A 23792-nucleotide genomic window follows, 5' to 3' on the forward strand; every position below is an offset into this window, starting at 1 on the left:
GAGGTTAAAGCAAGACCCAGGCAGAGGAAAGGAAGAAAACAAGAGAAACAGAGAAAAAGAACGACTTCAAAGCAACCAGCCTACCAAGGAGGAGAGGCAGGAATGCAGGGAGGCTTGGGGACTGCAGCTAGGCTGGGGCTGCCTTGGGCATGGCCACCTGTGAAGATGCCCCATCCAGACAGCCAGCAAAGCCCAGAGCCTCTGCCCCAGAGGAAATGGCTAAGGTGATGTTCCCTTTAGGTTCAAGGAGACCTTCCTTGTGAGAGCTACAAAGGACAAAGAACCACCTGGCTTGTGTCAGGGTCCCTTGTATGGTGGCTGGGTTCACTGTGGAGTGGGAGGATGACAGGAAGGCAGGGGTGGAGGGCAAAGGACGTACCATCCTTCCACAGCTCAGAGACAAACTTGTCAGAGGACTGGTGGAGCAAAGTGGCAATGTTGTCATTCAGGGGGTCCATGTTCTTCATCAGCCACTCATCAGCTTTGTAATCCACCTGGAAGAGGCAAAGAGCCAATCATGAGTTGCTTTGGCATGCTGGCTCTCCGCAGCTTGGGGGTGGGGGGGGCAGTGGACATGACATGGGACGACACATGACAGACGGATGGACTCATGTCGACATCTGACCCAGTATTGCCAGCCCCAAGAACAAAGTGGCAAATGACACAGGCAACAAGGTACTGACAAGATGTTCTCTGTGGTGTTACAAATAGAAGCAACATTAAAACACAAGAAGCCTACAGCAAGGGACTGCCAGGATGATGTCACATATACATGACAGAATGCCATTTTCTTTATAAAGTAACAAGAACATAAGCAAGCTTTCTTTTTCTTTATATCCACTATAGAACATTATGTTAACCATACTCCTATTAACATTTCTTTTTAATAAGACAAGTGATTTTTGCTTTTCCCTATCTTCTTAAAATGTCTGTTTTCTCTAATGAGCATGCACTGCTCTGACTGTTCTCAGATACATTCTCAAAGCACAGCATCCTACTGTCACGGCAGAAGGTCCCAGCACAACACAAAGAATGGCAAGCATCACCACCTCCCTCTCCCTAGCCCACACTGCAGCCAGGGGTACACACACGCATCACCACTGATACTGAGGAACAGGATGGGCCTTCTTCCCTGGGACCGTGCATGACTGCCACAAGACGACAACCCAGAGTGGATGCCGAGCAACCCAAGTGGCAGGAAGGGTTGCCCACCTTCCATATCACTCATAACAGGACAGTAAAAGCATCCTGTCAGCCTCCATACTGATGACAGGCACTGATGAAGAGGTGGGAGGATATGTGAGGCTGGGAAGCCTTCATGGGTAGCTGTGTAAATAGTGCTTTGGGTTTTATTATATTTTTCTGGGCAGTTTTAAGAGACTTGCTTCAGCAGCCTTGGGAGCCACACAGGCTCCACGAGAGAGGACAGGTAGTACAGGCCACATGCTGGAGCACAGGCAAAGCTTGAGGGCACCAAGCCTTAAAGAGACGCCAATTCAGGCTATCAGACTACATGCTCAGGTAATTACTATTAGACTTCATTGCAAGGAGCACAGAAATGGCTGCACAAAAAGCAGCTTTAGTCTCAGCATGGACCTTTGATGCTAAGCTAGCTCTAAGCCCCAGGAACACACAGACTAGAAAGATGAATGCTAACCAGGGTCAAGCACAGCTCTACCACAGACCAGCTGTGCAGCCCAGTGACAAAGGCTGCCATCTACAGCAAGGACAACTCATGGAGACAGTGTGGAAGGGTGTTGTGCCCTGACCTCATGGGGGAGAAGCCAGGGGTGCTGCTCAACAGTGCAAGCACAGGACAGTCCCAACAATGAGAGCATTCAGGCTGCTGTGGAGGCTGAGAACCTTGTCCTGGAGCACTGACCCTTATGAGTTTACTTCATCCCACAACCCTGTATGTTCCCAGATTAGGAAATGAAGACTCAGAGACCAAGCAGCTGAGTGGCAGAGCTCTCACTGCACCCCAGCACACATCACACCCACCCAGGTGCCTTGGCACTCTAAGGGAGTGCTACAACCTCCCAACGCCAAGGCCGTGTGAGGGTGCTTTGTAAGCCGTGTGCATGCTTACTGTCACCAGCCACATTACCTGATGAGTCATGGACAAAATCTGCTTGGACCACACCTCCACCCCAGGGCTGCCTGGCTCTAAAGTCTAGTGAAGATGTACAGTCCCTCTGGCTGCTTCCTGGGGACACTTACCTTGCCGGCATAGTGGATGATGCAGAAATCAGCCTTGTCCTTCAGCTGCTTGGGCTTCTGGAACTTGGGGTGGGTACCCTGCTCCTGCACTACCTTCTCCACGAAGCTCTTGTCGGTGGCTTTAGGAAACCAGCATTCCTCATCCAGCAGGGCCAGGATGCCAGGGGGGCCCGCCTGAAGGAAGAATAGCACAGGCACAGGTAAGCAGGGCATGGAGCCACACTCACCCACAAGAGAACTCAGAGGCTGGTATGGGAATCCTCAGGACTCACAGAAGGACCATTCTTCTCCACAGGGAAAAATAAAATTAGAGAAAGCACTTGATTTAAAAGTTCTACTTTAAAGTCACCTGCATTGTCTGGGCTGTAGCTAAGAGATGAGCCACTGTAGCAGCTGCTCAGCATCAGTGACAAGTCACTAGGGAAGCCCCGGTGGGTTTGATGAAACACACAGCTCCACTGCCCCACGTGTCCAAAGTGTCTGGTCTCGAGGTATGTGGGGTCTGCCCCAGTGGCTGTTCCTAGACTTGGTGCCTCTTTGCCTAACTAAGCCCTACCCAATACACTATGTCTACACAGCTGTCTGATGAAGAGACAGGATGCCTAAGATGGTTCCTTGAACAGCAGAAAGCTAATGGTCTTCTAGACACTGAACTTCAAAGAGAAATAATCTCACTCACTTCAGAGAGTATTGACTTAGAACCAGTTCGGTTATTGACAACTATAAAACACAATTGATTAGGGAAAAAAAAATTAAAGACCAGCATTATCAAAACAAGTTTCCTATTTGTGTGATAAGAGAGTTTTAGCCTTGTGCTGCTAACACTGCTTTCAAAGTGAACAGACTTTATCCTGGGCCTTCTGATGACCAAATGGTTCCCTGTGACTCCATGTCCAGTGCACTGAAGCCAGTGCATCCAACTACATTCAAGAGGTGGCCAAAAGATGGAAACAGTTCAGGCTTCCATATAGTGCACAAACCCCAAAGCCCTACCAGGTGGCCCAAACACCCCTTAACAAGAGCTTTAAATATGACCTGCTTGGAGAACGCAGAGAAGGCTTGTAGTGCCAGTCATCACAATTCAGGCTGCAGAATAAATACTATGGGGCTATGTTGCCTAAGAAGGCACAAGCTGGGCCTGATGTGTACAGCTGATACACAAGGCCTGCACAGCTCCATGCTATAGCAGAGGTGTGTAGAAACAGGACCTTACTTCACAAACACATGCTGCTTCTTTAAGACAAAATAGGTGGACCCCTATTTTGTGGGTCTGCGGGACTGAGGAAGAAGGGATGCTCAGCCCCAGCCACATCCCCACCTGACCAAGGTATCTGTGCTGAGGTAGCACCTAAACCTCAAGGCACTGGTCGAGGACTCAGGCTGCTGGCCCTCCAGAGAACACCAACAGCAAGAATGAGACATTCCACAACCAACACAGAACTAGAGGTACAGAGCAGGAACTACAGAGAGAAGCAGAGAGCTGGGAGTCCAGATGATTCTTACTGGCTTCTCAATGAGGTCAATGCAGGGCTGCAGGTCAAGACCAAAGTCAATGAAGTTCCACTCAATGCCCTCGCGCTGATACTCCTCCTGCTCCAGGATGAACATGGTGTGGTTGAACAACTGCTGTAGCTTTTCATTGGTGTAGTTGATGCACAGCTGTTCAAAGGAGTTCAGCTGCAAGGAGAAAATGGCATCAGAAACGCCTCTCCTACAAAGGGTCCAGGATCCCAAGGAAGAACATGGGGAAAGGATGTTGCAATCACCTCCATGATCTGCCTGTAGAGTGGGATCCAGGCCCTGCCCTGCCCCACCCCAGAAGAGGCCTTCACCTTCTGAGGCCTGTTGAGCTCTCTAGCCCTTCTCTGAATGATGTTACAAAATGCACAAAGTGAATTATCAAGAGAGGCATTGTATTGACTATATTTACCAAAACACAGAAGAGGAAACACATTGTGCTCCTTATGAACAAATATTAGCCATGGGCTTCACTTCTAAATACAGAGGTGACTGACTATAAATGACTCCAGTGGACCTCTACTGGACTGTGACATGGAAACATCTGGTGTCCACTGTTAACTGATCACAGCACTGCTAATAACTGTGGTCTGTGTACTTCATTAGTGAAAAAAATGCATGCCTTCAATGAGAAGTTAGTGAAAAATAAAGTTTCCTAAATCTAAGTTCATGGTTTCCCTGCAAACTACCGTGGACTGCAGATGAAGGATCCCATCAGCTTTTCCTATTAGATCTTAAAGCCTTCATGGGCAGGAACAATGTCCTATCCCAAGCTCAAACACTTGCTAGGAGAATAAATACCTAGGTACCACCTGCTCATGAAATCTCCAAGAGTCTGGCCCGAAAGGCCCACCTCTCCAAAACTGCTGGCCGCCAAAGGTTGTACACCTGTGTAGCTTAAAATACACACCAATGGTGCCTCCATTTAAGTAAGAGGGCCTACATAGGCAGCCACAGGACCATGACAAATCAGACTCTGAACTCAAGGAGATGGCAACTAAAAGGCCAAGAGGGCAGACAGCAACACAGACAGCTTACATCGAAGATCTCAAAGCCAGCGATATCCAGGATCCCGATGAATGAGGCACCCTGCCGCTTGGTCTTGTCCAGAGCCTTGTTGATGCGCAGCACCAGCCAGCGGAACATCCGCTCGTAGGTGGCCTTGGCCAAGGCCTCAATGGCAAAGTCAGCCTAGGAACAACACCCAGGGGAATGGAGTGTCAGACAGAAAAGTCTAAAAACCCTCATGCCCTTTACCTCAGTGACTTCACTACAGTATCCCCCAGAGAAGCAGCCTAAATATGGAAGAACAGGGAAAGATTCATGCTGACGTTCCCTGCGGTGCTGTTTATGATGAAAAAAGTTTAACAAACTACATAGCAGCACAGTAAAGCCAGACATGTGCAAAGACCTTTTAAAACAGAACAGGAACATAAAAAGTATCTACAAGAATAATAAAATACCAAGACTCATTTCAAAATAATGCAGCTGTGAGGAGGGTAGATAAGATTCATGATGAACCAAGACTGGCCATCTGCTCAAATTGCCTCATGACAGGCACACAAGGGTCAGCCCATTTTTCTCTTGTTTTGCTTGTCTGAAAAGTTCCATAATAAAAGGCTTCTTAGAGGCACAACTAAAGTTAAGGGGGTTGGGGGAAGAAAGCCTGTAGGAACTAATAATCAGCCTCGAATAAGACAATATTGTTCCTTCTGACTTTTCTGAAGTGTTTGTATAGCAGTTTCTAATTTTAAAAAAATAAACAACAACAACAACAAAAAAAAGGATTTCTCCTTAATTATAATGGACATGAACGGTTGGCAGCAATTACACACACGGTCCTTTGAAAACAATGCTCTTGTCTTTCCTACAATGGCTCTGTGCAGGAGCAGTCACAGACTGACAGCCATGCAGAGTGGGATCCTTTAGAAAGAGCCTTAATGGATGCCATCTTCTAAGTGTTGGCTCCTTAAAATCCTATGACCAGAAGAGCCATAGCTAAAGTTAGAAATTAACAGAGGGAAGAGGCCTGGCCTGGGAGGCCTCCAGGCCCAGGCATGGCAGGCACAGTCGCCTGGCACAGACTGGAAATCCTCCCACTTGTCGCTCAGCACATGCAGAAAGGCAGCAGGTGGAAGAGAAACAGCCGCTTGGCCTGAGTGCCAAAGACTACAGAGGCCGCTACCGGGCACCAGCAGCCACGCTACAGAAACACTTCAAGCCTCACTTTTAAGTAGAGACAGGAAGTGCCACCATCCTTGACTACTAAGGAGCCTAAAACTGCACTTCCTGGGCATGAGGCCTTGGGCATGTCCCTTAGCTTCTGATGTTCTCACTGGGGTGTCACCTTGATCCCTGCAGTGCTGAGAACTGAATGAGGGACCCTGCTCAGCTACAGAAGCATCTGTCTAGGAGGTATACAAGCACACACACACACACACACACACACACACACACAGAGGGGTAGACACACAAAGAGAGCACAACGTACCTGCTCTTTAGTCTGAGCCTTCTGCACATAGTCTCGGCCCACTTTGATGCGTGGGGTAAGGATGCCTCTGGTGAAATCAGTCACATTGATCCCCAGGAGATGGGACACCTTTTGGGCAGCTGATATTTTCAAAGAATAAGAAAAAGAGGAGAAGAGGTTTAATTAGACCCTTAAGCAGCAGAGAGAGCTACAAAGGTAAATGTGTGGCCATGTGTGACCACGAGCATCAACTGTGTCTAGGCTCTTCCTTATTCACAGGGCAGGCATGGCGGCCTTTACCTCCTCCAAACCCAGGGGCAGCTGATTCTAACTGGAGGCTCCAAATCGGTGTGAAAGGAGGTCTCTATCCAAAACTAGGCCTGTATGGAGGTAAGGCCTGAGACACAGCAGTACATGGTCCCATAGAAGTATCTGACAGAAGCCACACAGCCCACATTAAATGTTTTGAGAAACCATAAGACCATGTTAATGCTCAATAAATAGGCTCAAGACTCAAGGAAATAATAGTGGCTGCATAAAGCAAAGTAACACAACCTGCCACACTCAAGGGCAAGGCTCCTCACTTTGGCCCTCAAGCAGAAATCACTACTAAGAAGGACAAGTGGTTTGGCATTAGAAACAAATGAAGGAGACCCTGGTCCAGGAGATCAGAAGGTTTTCTAGCTCGCTGATGCCTACTGTGTATTTTACATCTATACAAAAAAAACACACAGAGAAAAGGGTACAATGGGGTACACCTATAATCCCAGCTACTTGGAAAAGACCAGAATATCATGAGTTCAAGGCCAAGCTAAGCAACACAGTGAAATCCAACTCAAGAAAACCCCCCCAGAACTAAAAGCAAAAACCAGAGGGCTACACAGCCACAAACAAAATTCAAAAGAGGCAGGTTTGGACAGTCCCTATGAGCTGCCACAAGATTTGGCTGGGTTTTCCCACAAAGGTGTAACTATCCCTTTTTCTTCTCTCTGTCTTTCTCTTTTGGATGCCAGCCAGGGCCCAAGAATGCTTTCTAGTACTGTGGGCATCCTCACTCTTCCTCCAAAGCTCCCCTCCATCCACATGTGGCTGCTCAGCCACCACGTGACTGACCTCCATGCTGGCTTATCTCAAACACCACGGCTTTCTTCCTCTTCTCCCTCCTCCTCCAGGGAGCTGCCATTTAACAACGTGCCTTCCCTGAGGTTTTTCTTTTAAATTCCCTAACCTTTGGGCTTCCTTACTCTTTTACTTTTTCTAAAGTGCCCTCCCCTCCACACGCCTGCCTACTCTGCTGACTTATTCCAAATGGCATGGCTTTTTCTCTCTTCTCGTCACCATTTTCCTCCTCTGGGCAGCTGCTGAGATATACGGTTTACCTGCCCAAATGTTTTGTTTTAAACTCTAATAAATGGTTCTCAAGTTTCCATTTGATTCTGTTCTTAAAATCTTTTTATTAATGATACTAAGAACCACAAGAGGTTACCCCGATTTCCCTGATATCAGAATGATCAGGGAGCTCAATGACCTGAGAATCAGGTCATTCTCAGCTACATAACAAATTCAAAGTCAGCCTAGGCTTCCTGAGACTCTTTAAAAAAAAAAAAAAAAAACAGGTCAGTAAGATGGCATCTGCCACGAAGCTAACAGAGTTCAATCCCCAGGCCTCACGTGGTGGTTAAAGAGAACCAGATCCCTCAAGTTGTCCTCTAACCTTCACAAGTGTACCATGGCATACACATGTCACCCCCCAACACACACAAATAGACAGACATCTAGATATCTAAACAGCAGATGGATGGATGGATGGATGGATGGATGGATGGGTGTGGACGTATAAATGGATAGGTAGATGGACTGATGGATGGATGTATCAATAGAAGGGACAGATGTAGGGATGAGTGGGTAGGTGGGTAGATGGGTGGGTGATTCAATGGAAGCACAGATGAATGAATATGTGGGTGAAAGGAAGGGAGGAAGGGAAAGTGGACAGAGGGATACGTAGGTGGTCAGCTGAGCAAAGGTAATAAGACATAAAATTAAATGAGGTTTTAATATTTAAAAAAGATCTCTACTTCGTTGTTAAAATACACAGTTTCATACAGAAAAATTCATTTTAAGGCAATTGACATTGAGACGTTTTCACATGCATTTCTAATCTCTATATATATGACTATTACTGGTCACAGTCGCTTACTTTCTGAGTTCCTTGGCATCTGAGTATGAATATAAACTCGTCAGATAGACAGCCTTCCTCTCCCACTAGTGCCTCCAGGACTTTTTTTTTTTAATTTGCTTTCTCTAAGCAAATCCATGCCCAGGCACCTGGCCCCACAGTTCAGATAAGAAGGCTCTGGGTATTACCTGTGTTGTCAGGCATGGATGCCTGGTCAGTGTTCCGCTCCTTCTTGAAGACAATGTTGCCAAGCTGAAGGACTCCTGAGATGACCCGCAGCAAGCCTTTGGTGTTCAGAAAAGGCAGGTCAGAATGGAGAGAAGTTGGAGGAAGCCCCGGGTAAGGGTAGCCACTCCCCCGGGGATCCTTAGGCAAGCCAAGAAGGGGTACTACACACTTACTGGGGCCCAGAGTATCAGGCCTAGTCTAATGGTGTGTGACTTGGCTGCCCTGGAAGGTTCACTACCACCACCAAGCTGGCCTCTGTCTCCAGCCTTCTCACAGACCTCAACTTTGCAGCCCTCTACTCAGACACAAGGTTTGATACTCAGCCTTTCTAAATCTGGAATAAGGATATGCTTCTAACCCAGGGACAACTGCTTGCCTTTACAAATAAAGTTTTATTGGAACATGGTCATACCCATCTGTTTACATGTCTGTGGCTGAATAAAAATGCTCTAACCCTAACCCTTACTCCACTCTCCCATGACACTCTGTCCAAAGCAAGGCATGCTCCCAGACTTCAAGCAGGCTGAAGATAGGACACAGGCCTCTTCACACTCCTTCAAGGGAGTCTCTCACTCCAACTGCTACTCATACTTATTCTGGGTATCACCAATACCAAGAGCCTATCATTAGCTTCTTCCTATTCCCTGGAGCCAGAGCAGAAACATTCTACACAAGGCCCAGCAGTTAAACTCTGTCCTCTGCTCCCTCTGTAAATGTCTGTGGTGTCACCAGGAACCAACTCCAAAGCTCAAGCCCACCCTTTGAAGACTTCATCCAGTCTCCATGGGCTCCCCAGTGCCAGAGGTAACAGGAAACTGTCTGTACCCACCCCCCGTGCCCCAAGGACCCCGGGCACATGTCAGCCACGTCCCCCAAGGTCCTGCCATACCCATTTGTTCATCTTCTGGAATGCCCATAATCCTCATGGCCTCCATTGTTTCCTGGAACATGTCCTTGTCTTGTTGCCCTGGGATGGTGACGTGCCCATTGGACAGGAAGCGATACTTATTGTATGGTTCCAACAGGAGATCAGCTGTGAGAGGAAGAAGACAGGTGTGGTCAGTGAGGTGTTGAAAGCACAGGCTCCAGGCAATGCTGTGACCTCCAAAGCTTTGCAAAGCAAACAACCTGAACCCAGGACCCTCTGGGAACTGCAGTCCATTCTGCCAATTTCTCAGCAAATAAAGCTGACACTCACAGAACATATAAGAGCATTGGGGCCCAGGAATTAGCAGCCCTGCCTATGACAAGCTCTAGACTCTTTCTGCAGTGCTGTCCTCAAGATGATCCAAGGACAGAAGCCCTTCCCACTTCTCCCAAACCAGCCAGTGTTCCATGTCTCTAGGGGCATGCAACCTCATCCTAGCAGGATCCACGGCACCACAGCCCAGAGGCCCTGACTCACTCTTCAGGTGCTCCCCGGCCCCAGACAGCAGGTAGTAGAAAATGTGGAAGGTCCGCTCCTCCTTAGCTTGGCGAATGGCACGAGATTTCTCCAAAAGATCTTTGAAGATGTTAAGGAACAACACAAGTCAAGAAGGCAACCTCTCTGCCTTCCTCTCATCTCCATCAAAAGGAACTGAACCTCACTAGGAGGAAAGAATGGTACAAAGCAATGCAAAGTCCTCAGGCGGGCTGCTGCTGCTCTAAGAGTTCACATACCAGCTAGCCTTGTCTGCTTAAAGGGGTCCTGCTAATTAATGAATGACCACAGGCTGCCCTGAGATGGTGCTGGGGAGACACAAACAGCGCCCCCGGGGCCACCACCCCTCTGAGACCCCACTGGGTGATTTTTATTAGTTCCTCCCAATCCAAGAACCCTACTCTCTGAGCTCTGTAGCATGTTTCCAGTTGCGGTTCCTGGTATTGTCCCAATACCACACAGAGTTGGAGCAATGAGCCAAGAAAGGCAAAGTGCTAAAATCAGAAAGCAGCTTGCCCTCTATCTATGGAGGCCACCTCCTCCCGCACAGCCCATCTCTTACTCAATCAGCCACAAGGATACAAGTCTCAATGTTCGCGCCCACAATGTAGCCATTGACATCAAAGTTGATGCGAATGAATTTTCCCTGAGGAAAGGCAAATACGGGCTTTAGAGACATGGGGAAAAGGAAGAGGCCCAATCCCAAGCCCTGTTCCATGTACACAGCATGCTGGAAGAAGTTGAGAGGCTGCATGTGTCTATGTGCCAGGCCAACGCACAGGTCTCAAAGGCACCAAGTTGATCAAAGTACCCAGCTTCCTTACAGAGGGGAAGCAGAGAGGAGAGACCTGCTGTCAGCAGTGCTCCTCTCCATGTGTTACCCGGCCCTAGGAACCAACTGGCAATGGGCTACCGCAGGACCCTGGATTCTAAATGGCAACTCCCAACTCCCTCACTGGCTCATCCCATCTTCTGTGAAGGAGGCTGAAGATGCTACTTATGGCCACTATAACTGAGAGGGGGTGGGGCAGGGCCATGCTGACCAGAGCCTGTGTACCAATTGGATGAGGAAGCACCAAACTCAAACCCTTCTTATTTGGGGCTGAAAGTACCCAGACAGGCCACATGTGCCATAATATCTACACAGTTCCTTCTGTCCCAAGAGTTGGAGCCCCACCAGCCAATACTCACAAATCGTGATGAGTTATCATTCTTCACCGTCTTAGCATTCCCAAAGGCCTCCAGGATAGGGTTGGCCTGAAGCAGCTGCCGCTCCAGCTCCCCCTGCAGAGGAACCCAGAGATTTGCTGAAGTCCAGGCAGCAGTGCAGGCTGCCAGGCCATCTACAGGCCTAACGTGCCAGAACAGAGGCATATAGGAGTCCTGTTAGCTGACACTCCAACTTCAGCCTTCCTGATGGGCCCCTGGAAACCCAGACTGGTCAGAAATCCACCTGAGAGGAAAGCAGGGAGCTCCTAACTCTGGGAACCATCCTTGGAGGAGCGTGTGGAGAGCAGAGAGTAGATAGTAGACTGAGAGATACTTTCATGCTGCCTGTCCCCTGGGACAATCTCACTCTGTACACAACAGCCACCTGCCCCATCCCTGTGTCTAATCCCCATATTTTCCCTTTATATACAAAGAAAAAAAATGAGTCAGATCCTCAAAAGACACAACCTCATCCCACCTACGATGGAGTCACCTGCACTGTCCCTACCACCCTCAAACCTCCTCCTCAGCAGCTTGTCTGCATGTGTGAACAGTAAAGCCCACTTTACTTCATCAATAATTTCCACAAACCCTACTTGTGGACTCCTGGGGCTTGATGGTTGTCAAAAGAAACTCTCAAGCTTTCTTGTCCCTGGATGCTATGATGCTCAAAGTAGGCAGAAAAGGCAGCCTTGTTTCATAGATATGGAAGTGGGACTGGGGTAAGAAGAGAACAATTTGTTCAAAGTCATCCAGTCAGCAAAACTGGTGATCAAATTGAAGTCTTTGCCGTCATCACCATCAGTCACTTTGACATCCTGCTGTCTTACATGGGGAATCTGCCTTGTCAGGTCAGACCAAGTCTACAAGCAGCCATCATCCTCCCCAGCCTGCCAGGTAACAGTCAAGACTGGATAAGGAAAAGAAGGTCTCATTCCTCATAACAGCCTCACTCACACCAGGGCCAGGCAGACTTGGCATTTATTGGCAGGGCTGGAGAGAAACCAGGGCTTTACGGTAACGGTGGCTGCCGGAGAGGGATGAAGGGAAACCTGGCGGCAACAGCAGATCTCCTAGGAGAGGCAGGGAACCTGGCGGCAACAGCAGATCTCTCAGGAGAGGGAGGGACATCAGTCTTCCAGTACATCTCTCTGCGGGGTATCAGGGACACTCTGGTGTGCAGCCAAGACAGGCTAAAGTGCCACTAGAGCCCAGGAGGAAACCAGGAGGAGCCTCATCCTCCTCCTCCAGCCACCTCAGCCAGAGAGCCTCCCAAACTAGGGAAGTTCATCTGTGGCTGGGTCAGGTAAGTGAAGGGAGACACTCTAGGGCCTTTCTCCTAAGGAGGGTCAGCAAGGCTGGGCCAAGAGATAGGGTTAAGCCCACAGACAGGCTCCATATGTACATTTGACACCAGCAGTCATGAAATGCCAGGCTCCCTCTCACAGGCTTTGGGTGGGCCTAGGAGTTGACTTACAGACAGCCCACAGGAGCCAGATTTGGACAGGAGCTGCTCCCCACCCAGTGAAACTTCTCTCAAAGCACAGGCCAGGCTGCCAGGATGGCTGAGCCGCTCCCGTTCCCGCAGACAGAGTGTGGCCCCACCAGAGTCTGTGCCTGCCTGGCACCACATACTGTTGCTGTGGAAAGTGGGATAACTGAGCCAACTGGGAACAATTGCAGAGCCCACTCCCTGTTGCCAGTGGCAATAGCTAACCTATGGAGTTTGCTTTCTGGATATCTAATTGGGCACAAGAGAGACTAATTTGTGAATGAAATTTGAGTAATATGAAATGATGTGGTAGTATATGATCCTAACTTTGGAATTACCAGTCTAGTTTCTGAAAAGCTCAGAGTGGTATTCCAGCCATACAGCCAGTACATAAAAAAACAAAGGGGAGAGGGTGATGGGCCCCTGCTCAGACTACAGCAGGAAGTCCCAGACAGTCCTCTTAAGTAAGCTCAGCTATGCTAACCCACAGTCCTGGCCAAAGACACGTGTTCTTTCTGGTGGACTTAGAATGGTAGAGTTGGTCACTCAGGTAAGAGAGCTCTCTGCCAGAGATGCCATGACAGGCCTCCATTGTGAGATCAGTCATCAGGTGTGGCAGAGAAAACAGCCACACTGGACTGGTCAGTGGCTTTACACTGAGTGTTCACTGAGTGCCTGAGCTGTGACTGGACACCAGAGGCAATCACTCTAGCTAGAGGCAAAGTCAGGCAGAGCGCCCACCACATACCAAGTCTTCACAGCTTTGCTCGCTTATCATCCTCAAGCCCCGTCCCATCCCCATGTGCAGTCTTAACTGTATACTTGGGGCCTGCCTTTCCTCTACAGCTGGAACCCAAACATAAGAGGCATGGGGCGCCTTCACTGCCCTCTACTGGGGTCTTGTCTCCTGTCCTTCAGGCAGGACTCCAGTGTCACCCTGAGAACCAGTCACACACCAAGTATTCAATAAATGGCTGGGAAATTGCTTTTACTCCAAATTCAGAGACAGAAAACCACAGCTCGAGAACTTCTAACCTCACAGCTCTGTTTTTAAAATAGGCCTACTATAAAGAATGGAAAATGGGGGGTGGAGAGAGAAAAAAATTTTATTAGCTTCTAAATATAACTCCTGACACCCCATGGAAAAAGTTTCAGAAAGTCCCAAGAAGCTTAGCACATGGAAAGTTGCTTCTGGTCTGGTTCCAGAAAAGCATACGTACACACATGAGGATATTGTGTGGCCTAAACTCCAAAGATGCATGCAGATACACACGCCCCAACTTACTGATGAATGCTGTGTATAGCATAGCATGGCATGGCAGTAAGGTGCAGCCACTGAGGGCAGGAGAGCTCCCCAAGTGACCCTGGCACCTAGAGTTCACAGGGCAGCCTAAGTGTACTTGAGAGGGATGAGGAAGGAAGGGAGGGAAAGAGGGAAAGAGAGAACACCCCTCAGCCATGCTTAACACTGATCACCCCCGTCCCAGGGAAACTCCAATTTGGGACCTCCCAGTCAGCTCGGTGGCAACAGATGAGAGGCTGGCCATCTGCATCTCGTGTGGACCACCAAGCATGTGGGACTCTGGGAGGGCAGGTGTGCATTCCACCATGCCAAGGTTAGGGCTCTACACAGGGCATGACTGGAATCCAGGCAGGACTGGAGTTCTGAGAAGAGCCAGGTGATGAGGTTGAACCCAGTCAGGGACTGTCACTTTGAAGTGCACCAGAGGCTGCTTAGTGTCACACCCAGCCCTCCTCCCAAGACAATCAGTGAGCCGAGCCTATAAGAAGAGTTCTAGCTGCAGAGAGTGACATTGTGTGGTGTGAAAAGCTGCTTAGGAAAATATACAGAATCCAAAGGGCACACGATGGCAGAACACGCATTCCCGGTGCAGAACGTGCAGTAAACGTGCAGCTCACCTAGCCAGGGTACTGCTGAGTTCCACCAAAATCCACCAGGGGAAGAGGGAAAAAAGGAAGTGAGACGACTTTCCACCTGCCCTTCTCACTGCTGGGGGCTGTCCTCCCAGAAATACTTATTTCACCAATGGGGAAAGCATATGGGGGTTTGAAGGCAGGCCTACCCAAGACCTTCTGCATCTCTCTCTGTCCACTTGAGTCTTAGATTTTTCTCTTCCAGATCAGAGGAGATGTACAATATGAAGCAATTAGCTGCCAGTACCAAGACTGCTGCTAAGCAAACCCTGCAATGGTTCCAGTGTCCATAGCAACTCAAGAGAGTTGGGAAGCCAAGGGTGGAATGGGCTAGCTAAGCACCAGACCACTCCCAGGACCACTAAGCTGCCACCTACAGATTTAAACCTAAGGCCTCCAGCTGTAAGTCCTCCGCCTTCACCACCCCACTTCCAAGGCAAGGAAACACTCACTCACCTGGTCCTTCTTGCTCTTGTGTGAGGAGGCCACATGTGCCAAGTACTGGATGACTTTCTTGGTGTTCTCTGTTTTACCTGCTCCAGACTCCCCTCTGCCAAGACAGATGAGGAAACTTTAGTAAGATGCGGCTACATCTCTGGGCTCCACCCCTCCTATAGCATGCCCGGCTGTCTACCATTCCATCCTACCAGTATACGCATGAAGGAGCCAACCGCAGAAAAGGGGACAGCAAACCAAAGTGAAGCTCTGCTCTGGAATCTCTCATTCCATTTCCCATGACCTTCTAGAGGCCAAACAAAAGTCAACTCATAGACACTGCCTGCCCTGGTCACTTGGCAGCCTTCACATTCAAATGTTTTAGGCATCAGGGGAGCAGCTGCTGACCTGGGGTCAAAGGCACTTATATCTGTTGCCTTGAAATCTCCCCTGGAGGCAGTTTCTGTGCCACAAACTCTTCCATCTCCATATTAAGACTAGAGTAGCCACAATCAGCCTGAATCGGATGAAGGAGGCCACCAGGCCATCGTTCAGGGCTGGAGGGCATGTGTCATGCTCAGGAGTTCTAGAGAGGCCAGCGGGAGCCTTCTGGGCTTGAGTAAGGAGCTTGTGGTGGTCCTCTGCTGCCACCTGTCCACTGCCACCTGAGTGCCAGCCTCCCGGTGGAGCACCTAGCTGTGAATTAAGCTCATGGCACCGTGGGCAGCAAATACATATCCCTGAGTCCTGTCCCCAGGGCAAGTAGAGGGGCCAGAACTCAGAATGAGACTATCAATCTGGCTTTCAACAGGATAAGAATATTTTTTCCTCAAGAATTAAGAGCAGAGCTGGGTTCAATACCCAGCACCACAAACAGAAACATCAGGAGCAGTAAGTAAGGTCCCTACTCCTTCAGAAAACACTTACGTGCACAAAATGGATTGGTCTTCCCGGTCTGCAAGAAAGGAGACATCAGGTTACTTCAGGCTGGAAGAAGACACACCTCCCTCTTCTGGCCTCCCAGAAGAGCAGTCCAGACAAGGAACCAAGAATCAAATGCAGCCCTAGGGGACCCTCCCAGTTCTCAGACCCAGAATGACTTTGAACATCCCTCAGAGGAGGGCATCTACGGTGGCAAAGTCCTGGGCAGCTACCTGACCTGAAGAGCTCGGACTGCCCACGCACACTGTCCTCTCTGCCCCATGAAACACAAGTGGTTTCACCTCTCCTGCCGCTCTCTAGAAAGCCCACCTAAGCTTTCACTGAGAGCTGAAGTGGGTCTGCCCCGTGTGCCCACTGGGGCAAAGGCCATCAGAAGAAAGCCCATGGCAACATGCCCAATACTGTCCCCATTTAAGTAAAGAACACTGTTTAAAATGGGGGCAGGCAGCAGGACAAGGCCTGGCACTGCAATGAGACAGCTCTGGTATAAGACCCTGCCTCATACAGAGTATAAGACCCAAAACAGGACACAGCCTTCTCTGAGTCCTGTCCACTCCTCCATGTAGTAGACCAGCATGTGTGTCAAAGGCACAGGTAAACATACAAGCGTGGTGCCTGCCTACAATGATACCAGTGTAAAGGGAATCAGAGAAGAATGAACACTCCTGACATGTGTCTGTTAACAGCTTACTCTCTAAGCAGGTGGAAGGAACCTCCAACAGCCACCCTAACTTCATGAACCATTCATCGAGGAAGGATATCAATGTTCCCTCTTGCATGTAGGGAAAACAGCACTGTCCTGCACTCTGAAAGCCAGACTGGACAGTCACACTCTGGAACAATCTACTGACCCAGGTTGATACCAAGTGTCTAGTCTTAAGCACCTGTGAAAACACAACCATCACCTTTTTTCCATCCTGTTCCATACTATAGAGCACTCTCAGCTCCCATGGAGTCAAAGGGCTGAACCCAGCATTAGGGGACTGCAGAGATTGCAGGTCTCCCTCCACTTCCACAGCACAAGGTACACTGGCTACTCAGTCCCCTTCAGGATTACTTTGAGAATTATAAACTCTGTGAACACAGGGAGTCCCTGAAAGTTCACTTCTTACTTCCCCATCACGAAATCTCCATGATGGGGTGGCAGTGACGGCGGGAGGGAGCATGAGCACTGGGAGCATCAAGGGGCACTGTGGCGTCTTGGATGCTGGCCACTCCTGAAAGGCACTCAAGCTCATTCTCCAGCTCAGGGCCCAAGTGAAAAGACACTGGGAGAATGACTCACAGCTTTCTGTGTGCATGGCCTCAGACTCAGAATTAGCCATCCAACACCACACACTGACCAACCAGGTCACCTACCCTCTTGGACTGCCTTCATCTCAACAGCACATAGGGCTAAGTACACGCCATGCCTGCTCTGTCCGCTGTCCATGCGGAAGGGCTGATATGACTGTGAGGTCAGCATGAACTATATGGTTGTTTTAAAAGAAAAAAAAGAAAGGATCACAGAGTGGGAGCACAGAAGGAGACTGGTCACTAGCATTCACAAACACGTCCCACCTTCCCACATGCAGGCAGGGAGAAGAGGGAGGAGGTGGTAACAACCTCACTCCCTCGTGTCCTATGCCCCCGCCACCGCAAAACAAAAAATGAGCCCTTCAAGACTGCCAGGCAAGGCAGGAGACAGAGCTCAGCAGATAAGATAGGGAGGAATACAGAAAAAAACAGAAGGTGGCCAGGGATAGGCTGAAAGACAGGGTTGTGTTCATCCTGTGCTTCCCAACACCAGTGAGGCAGCCAATAGGCTACATAAAACATTTCTGTCATCCCAGGCCCTGCCCTTCCCCCAGCAGCTCCCTGTGGTCGGCCCCAGCTGTGGCTGTGGGCATGTTTAGTCACCGCTCCACAAGCAGGCAAGAATGTACCTGCGCATGCTGGCAAGGCATAAGTAGCAAGGGCCTGGCGCTACCATAAAAGGAAACATTCTCCGTTCCTTCAAGAAGGAACCATTTCCCGGGGCTGTCCAAGCCCAATCCACGGATGGCTGGAATTCCTCTATGTGAGGAGGAGTCAGAGTCTCTGCTACTGAACAGGAAGCAGAGCAGCCAACACACACTGGAGGGTGTGCACACAGTACATATACACCTGAGGACATGGACATGTGTTCACAGAAGCAGACATGCAGACAGCTGTGCTCAGTCCTATATATACACAGATGTACAAAGGCATGTATACACAGCACACATGCACACACAGGCATACACCCTGGTAGACAAGGATGTGTGCAGACATGTAAGGGGCACATATGTATGGATACTCAGAGCAGCTCACATACACATTTCTGTGCAAAGAGACCCACAGTATACATATACACATGTATGTGTGTACACACATACATGCCTGCAAACACGCCAAAAGCTTAAATCTCAAATTCCTCATGAAACGTCAGCCTACCCATCATGCCCTGTCTTCCCCCTCTACTTCCCAAGGCCATCATGAACACATCTTGAACACACTTCAGAGGAATCCCAAATTGCTCTGCCACAAACTCTCCTGAGCAAATGCTTTCAAAAAGGAGACCTTCCAGGAGGCTTCCTCATCCTCACCTGTGGCATCCAAGCACCTTAGTGCTCCAAATGCACCTGTCTAAACTGACTCACAAATGGCCTCTTAAATCCGAAAGATCCTTGCAACACTTTCTAAATTTCAGTCTGAGATCCAACCTTTTAAGTGGCCAAATGAAGCCCTCACAAGTCCGGGCAGCAGAGGTGTGACTGTCTGTTTTGTCACTTTTTCCCAGATTGGTTCCTGTGCTCAGAGCAGTCCTTATAGGTAATGGCATGGTCAGAATGCCCAGCAAGCAGTGGGCTCTCGGCCTGACCCAGTTCACTCCACTGCCTGCCCTCCTGGGTTTTACAGCAGGGCACTCGTGCCATCAGCCTTGCCCCACACTGTCATTTCGGAGGCTAAGGACACCCAGAGACCAACAGAACCCATTTGTCTTGGCTCAAGTCCTTACTTAATCCTGCGTGGGCTAAAAGCTTCTCTGAAAATGTCCTTCCTTCCTTCCTTCCTCTATCCTGGGGTCTAGGGAGTTAAGGGCCATGAGCATAGTCCTATTCAGGAATGCGAGCTCTGAACTGCCCAGACCCCATCTCAGAGGATGTGGGCTGAGGCAGCACTGTGAGTTTCAACCAAGGTTTCCAGACCTCTCAACAGCAACCACCTTCGGTCAGAATCTTGTCGAAACCTGAGCAGGGGATGGTAGATGGCAGGGAGGGCTTCTTAGAGCACTTTGACAACCACTGGTCCATTCATGACCCAGAGCATTTAGAGAAAAAACCACTAGCTGTGTCCTTGGAGGCCTGGGTCCTGCCCTCCACTCTGTACTTCCCCCTAAGAGAAGCCTGCTGCCCTTGGCCTCTGGGAATAGAAGGGTCTGCTGTGAAGACCTAAGGAAATGCATGCCAAGACCCACTCAGGATGCTGTCCTTAAACACCCCTACACTGCACCATCAAGCTCCCCATGGAGCCTTCTAGAACCACAAGAAAGGCATTCATGAGTTACATACTCAGCAGCCAGGCTGTTCCCTCCCCTAACTAGTCTTTAAACCCCAAAAGCCCCAAGGCTGAGCCCAAAGAATGAGGCCATAGAGCACACATGGACACCCAGAGTAGACAGATTTCCAGCCAACTCAGAAGACTGCCTCAGGTGGGAGGAGAGACCCCGACTGCAGGTGTTTCATCGCAGGCATCTGGACCCTGACATGAATGTCTGGGGGCCTTATCACTCACTTCCTCCATGAGAAGAGCTGCAGTAGATTCTTGTCCATAAAAGGCCTCAAAGCTTGAGACTCACACAGTGGTGACATCAGCCAGACAGGAAGTACAGGAGGAAGGGAGCTGCTACTCAACTGACTCATGGCCAGATTTGGGGAAAATGCCTCCCAGGGGTTCCCACAGAGGGACTGTCATGGGGCCATAGCTGGAAGAGCACCCTGCCAAGGGACCCCACCTCCAGGTCCATTGGGTTCCTGGGAGCTGAGAAGTGGATATGATCAAGAGAGAACAACAGTGAACGGCTGCAGAGTGGGCAACATGCCTATATGGGTCAGGACCAATAGAAGAATCCATGGCAAACTGTCTCCTCCTCTTCTGCTCTGGAGAAAACACAGTAGTTCCCAAGGAAGGCTCGCTGTGTACATGCTGTGTTGGCACAGTGACCCTGCACTAGGTCACCCTCAGCAGACAACTAAGACTCCAGAGTCACTTCTCTATGGACTCCATCTAGATTTCAAGGAGTCAAAGCACAAAGAACTTCACGAAGCACATGTAAGGTGGGGCTCTAGCTCAGAACTGGAAGCTGGGAAGGCCTTAGGGAGGTCTAGAGAGCAGGCCACAAATGCTGAGGAACCCAATGGATTGAAGTCACAGGGCTGAGCTGAGAACACAGGCTGGGTCAGTCTCCATGTGCAGATGAAGGCCATGGACACTCTCATGATGGAAAGGGGCCTTTCAGCTGCTCTGTTGCCCTCTCCTCAGCCAACCCAATCACAGCTTGGGAGATGAGAGCTTGGGAAGTAGACACAAAAGTGAGAAAAACAGGTGCAAAATACCACTTCCTGTTAGCAGTTGCTGCAGACAGGCTGAGCAGAGACCTTCTGGAAGTACTGAAGTCTCCTGGCGGCCTACCTGCCCAGCAGGCAGCCCTTTAAGAAGGAGGCCCCCCAGGGGAGAGATGGCTCAGCAGTTAAGAACACTGGTTGTTCTTGCAGAAGACCCGGGTTTGAATCCCAGCACCCACATGGCAGCTAACAACTGTTAGCTCCAGTCCCAGGGGATCTGACAGCCTCTTCTGTCCTTTGCAAGCGTTGCACAACACGGGTGCACTTACCTACATACAGGCAATACACGCATACACATAAAATAAAAATAATTGTGGACTGCTAAGGTTGCAGTCCACCAAGTCCAGATAGGTCTAAGGAGCTCAGCACTATATGGAGGACTCCCTTTCTCAGCAGGGGGCTTCCCACTCTCTGCCTGACCTTATCTGGAAAGTGCCTCCAGGCACGGATGCCTGGCCTTAATTGGAACATGACCTTGGGCATAGTTAACAGCAATAAAACTGTCTCCAGGTTTTTTCTATATGATAATTAGGCATAGCCCTATAGTCGGATGATAGGATCCCCCTACCACATGTAAACAACGCACACTATGAACACCTATCAGCTGAAGCTTTGGCTGCTGCCTCCACACTATATTTTTCCCTGACCCCCATTGAATAAACGGAGCTGTATCACTGAATCTGACTCCTGGGAGGTTTTTTCCATCCATGCTCACTGGCCGTCCTGACCCCGTTCGTTGCTTCTGCTCTCTTTGTTTTCGTGGGTTGGTGGCCAACGGCCCATGAGGGGAGGGAGAGACCCACAGCTGGCGCCCAACATGGGGCTCCTGGAACACTCGGAGTTTGTGAATACCCCCTCTACAGTGGGTAGCAGCAGCTTTGCCTTGGCCATCCCACTCTTGAGGATCTGCAGTCTCTCCTCTTTCCTCATCTTACTTTTGGTCTGAGTCTTCGCGTGGGGACTGTTAAAGACGAAGGGGCAATTGAGGCTTTCTGATCAGGGCTACTCCTTGATGTTAGCTGAAGGCTCTTAGTCAACTACTCTGAACGGACTCCAACTGCCCAGACAGCCCTCCCGGGTATAGACAAAGACCTCCTATCTGTACATCTTTCTGATGCAAAACCCAGTCACACAATGACCAGTTAAATGCTCTTAGAGTGGTCACCAGTTCTTTGTTCTTGCAGAAGACCTGGGTTCAAATCCTAGCACCCACATGGCAGCTAACAACAGTCTGTAACTCCAGTCCCAGGGGATCTGACAGCCTCTTTTGTCCTTCGTGGGCATTGCACGACACCGGTGCACTTACCTACATGCAGGCAATACACGCATACATATAAAATAAAAATAATAAAATATTTAAAAAAAAAAAAAAAAAAGAAGAAGGAGGTCCCTTGACAATGTGGACACAAGCACACAATGTGGTCCAGGGCACACAAGTAGACCCAAACCAAGAGAGAAGCTCACTCAGCAGCAATACAAGGTATAAACAGTTGGGACTTGACCCCATGCCTCCATCCACAGTCTGTGTTCCTCAGGAAGACCTGGGCTTGACCCTGCCCAAGAAGCCCAGGCCCCAGGTGAAGAAGGCAAGGGCCAGGCAGCCCTCCCTTACTAGGCCCCTGGATGATTAAAAGGAAGTTCCAGGGGCTGCTCTTGACCTTCCCTGTGTTCAAAGTGAGTGAGGGTCCAAAAAAGTCTTCTCTTGGCCAAAAGGCAACCAGCAGAACTCAGGTAAGCAAGCTGCCTGTGCACAGGCAAACTGGGTCTCCACCTTTCTGGCAGCAAGGCTGAACGAAAATGTTCCCAGCCAGTTCTGCACAGGCAGCTGCAACAGGTTTGTCAGGCTGGAGGGAAATTCAAAAGCCTCACAAGTGCTCACTGCCCACAGCAACTGCACCAGGAAACTCCAAAGTCAGCTCTGCCTTGCTCTTACCCAACATCCCCCTTGGGGAAAGGAAAGGCAAGGTGAGAGGGAGCCCTTGGTGAATCCTGGAGAGAGAAGAAGCAGCCACAGATCATGGTTCTGCAGAAAGTTGAGCTCTTGGAGGAGGGAGCAAGAGAACAGGATAGAAACGCAGTAACACATGCACAGAGCCAAACAGATGGCTAGGCTATGTTCAGATCTCCCAAAGGAAAACCACTCAACTGCCTCCAGATGAGCTCAGTCAAACCTACTTGAAGGATACCTGGAGAGCCAACACTGAGAGGCAAACAGTACTGGTACATGAGGGTGTTCCTGAAGATGCCAAGGGCTGCAGCTGCCATACAGAAAGGCAGTCAGTCTAATAAGAGCTTTGCTGATGACTGCCAGGCAGAAGGTGCCTCAGGAGTCACATCATGGCCTTTCCTCTCAGCTTGGGCCTGGGCCCTACTGAATTTCTGGAGCAGCTCAAGGTAGACAGAAAAGGCTATATAAAGAGTCTTGAAGCCAAGGATGGCTTCCTGATCCCCAATCTGAACTGACTGCCAAAATAACATGTAAGGTCCTCAAGAATCAACTTTGGGCCGATACCCAGGGTCAAGACTAGAATCCTATAGATGCAGGCTGTCTGCTTGTTTATCTCTTTAGCTACAGTGAATTATTTTTGTTCTTATCTGATAATTTCATTCCAGAAAGCTGATGGGGACAGGGAAGCAGCTCTTTTCTCTGAATTCAGTACTGTCCAGCCCTGGCATGCTGGGCCACGGCTCCACCACACTCTCCAAGGCAGGACTTGGGAGAGTAGGGAGCACAGCACAGCAGGGCCACTGGGAATTAACAGGTGGGTTTATTATGTTTGCCTTTTTTGAGAAAGTGAGCTAGGGGTAGATGGACTAACAAAATTATTGGGTTAGTTTTCAGCTGCTCATAAAGTACCCAGTTCCAAAAGGGCTCTTTGTCTTTACTCCCCACTTAGCTGGCCCAGTTTAAAGCATGAGGGCCACTGGGCTGGACTGAAAACACAAGTCTAAAGCTGAGTCATGGAAAAGGACTGGGGATGTGAATCAGCAGAGCACTTGCCTAGCATGCTCAAGGTCCTAGGTTCAGTCTCCAGCATCACACACACACACACACACACACACACACACACACACACAAAGGAACACACAATAGGGATCTGTCATACATTCCTCTTCTA

At 49.5% G+C, this 23792-nt stretch overlaps 1 protein-coding gene across 4 annotated transcripts in view; it reads right to left on the bottom strand.

The window, feature by feature from the left end:
• The window catches only part of Myh9 (myosin heavy chain 9), a 92398-nt gene that overhangs the window by 23632 nt on the left and 44974 nt on the right, over positions 1-23792 (bottom strand). For all 4 annotated transcript variants that reach the window (XM_008854792.3, XM_029557011.1, XM_029557012.1 and 1 more), the window contains exons 4-15: positions 16034-16061; positions 15128-15221; positions 11227-11319; positions 10618-10681; positions 10018-10116; positions 9502-9645; positions 8573-8668; positions 6230-6348; positions 4777-4929; positions 3724-3897; positions 2221-2394; positions 380-494 (exon numbers count right to left, since the gene is read on the bottom strand). In XM_008854792.3, coding sequence (XP_008853014.1) covers positions 380-494; positions 2221-2394; positions 3724-3897; positions 4777-4929; positions 6230-6348; positions 8573-8668; positions 9502-9645; positions 10018-10116; positions 10618-10681; positions 11227-11319; positions 15128-15221; positions 16034-16061 — 1353 coding nt within the window. The remainder of the gene's footprint in view (positions 1-379; positions 495-2220; positions 2395-3723; positions 3898-4776; positions 4930-6229; positions 6349-8572; positions 8669-9501; positions 9646-10017; positions 10117-10617; positions 10682-11226; positions 11320-15127; positions 15222-16033; positions 16062-23792) is intronic.

Source organism: Nannospalax galili, unplaced genomic scaffold, assembly GCF_000622305.1.
Source record: "Nannospalax galili isolate Female #2095 unplaced genomic scaffold, S.galili_v1.0 scaffold1768, whole genome shotgun sequence".
NCBI lineage: Eukaryota > Metazoa > Chordata > Mammalia > Rodentia > Spalacidae > Nannospalax > Nannospalax galili.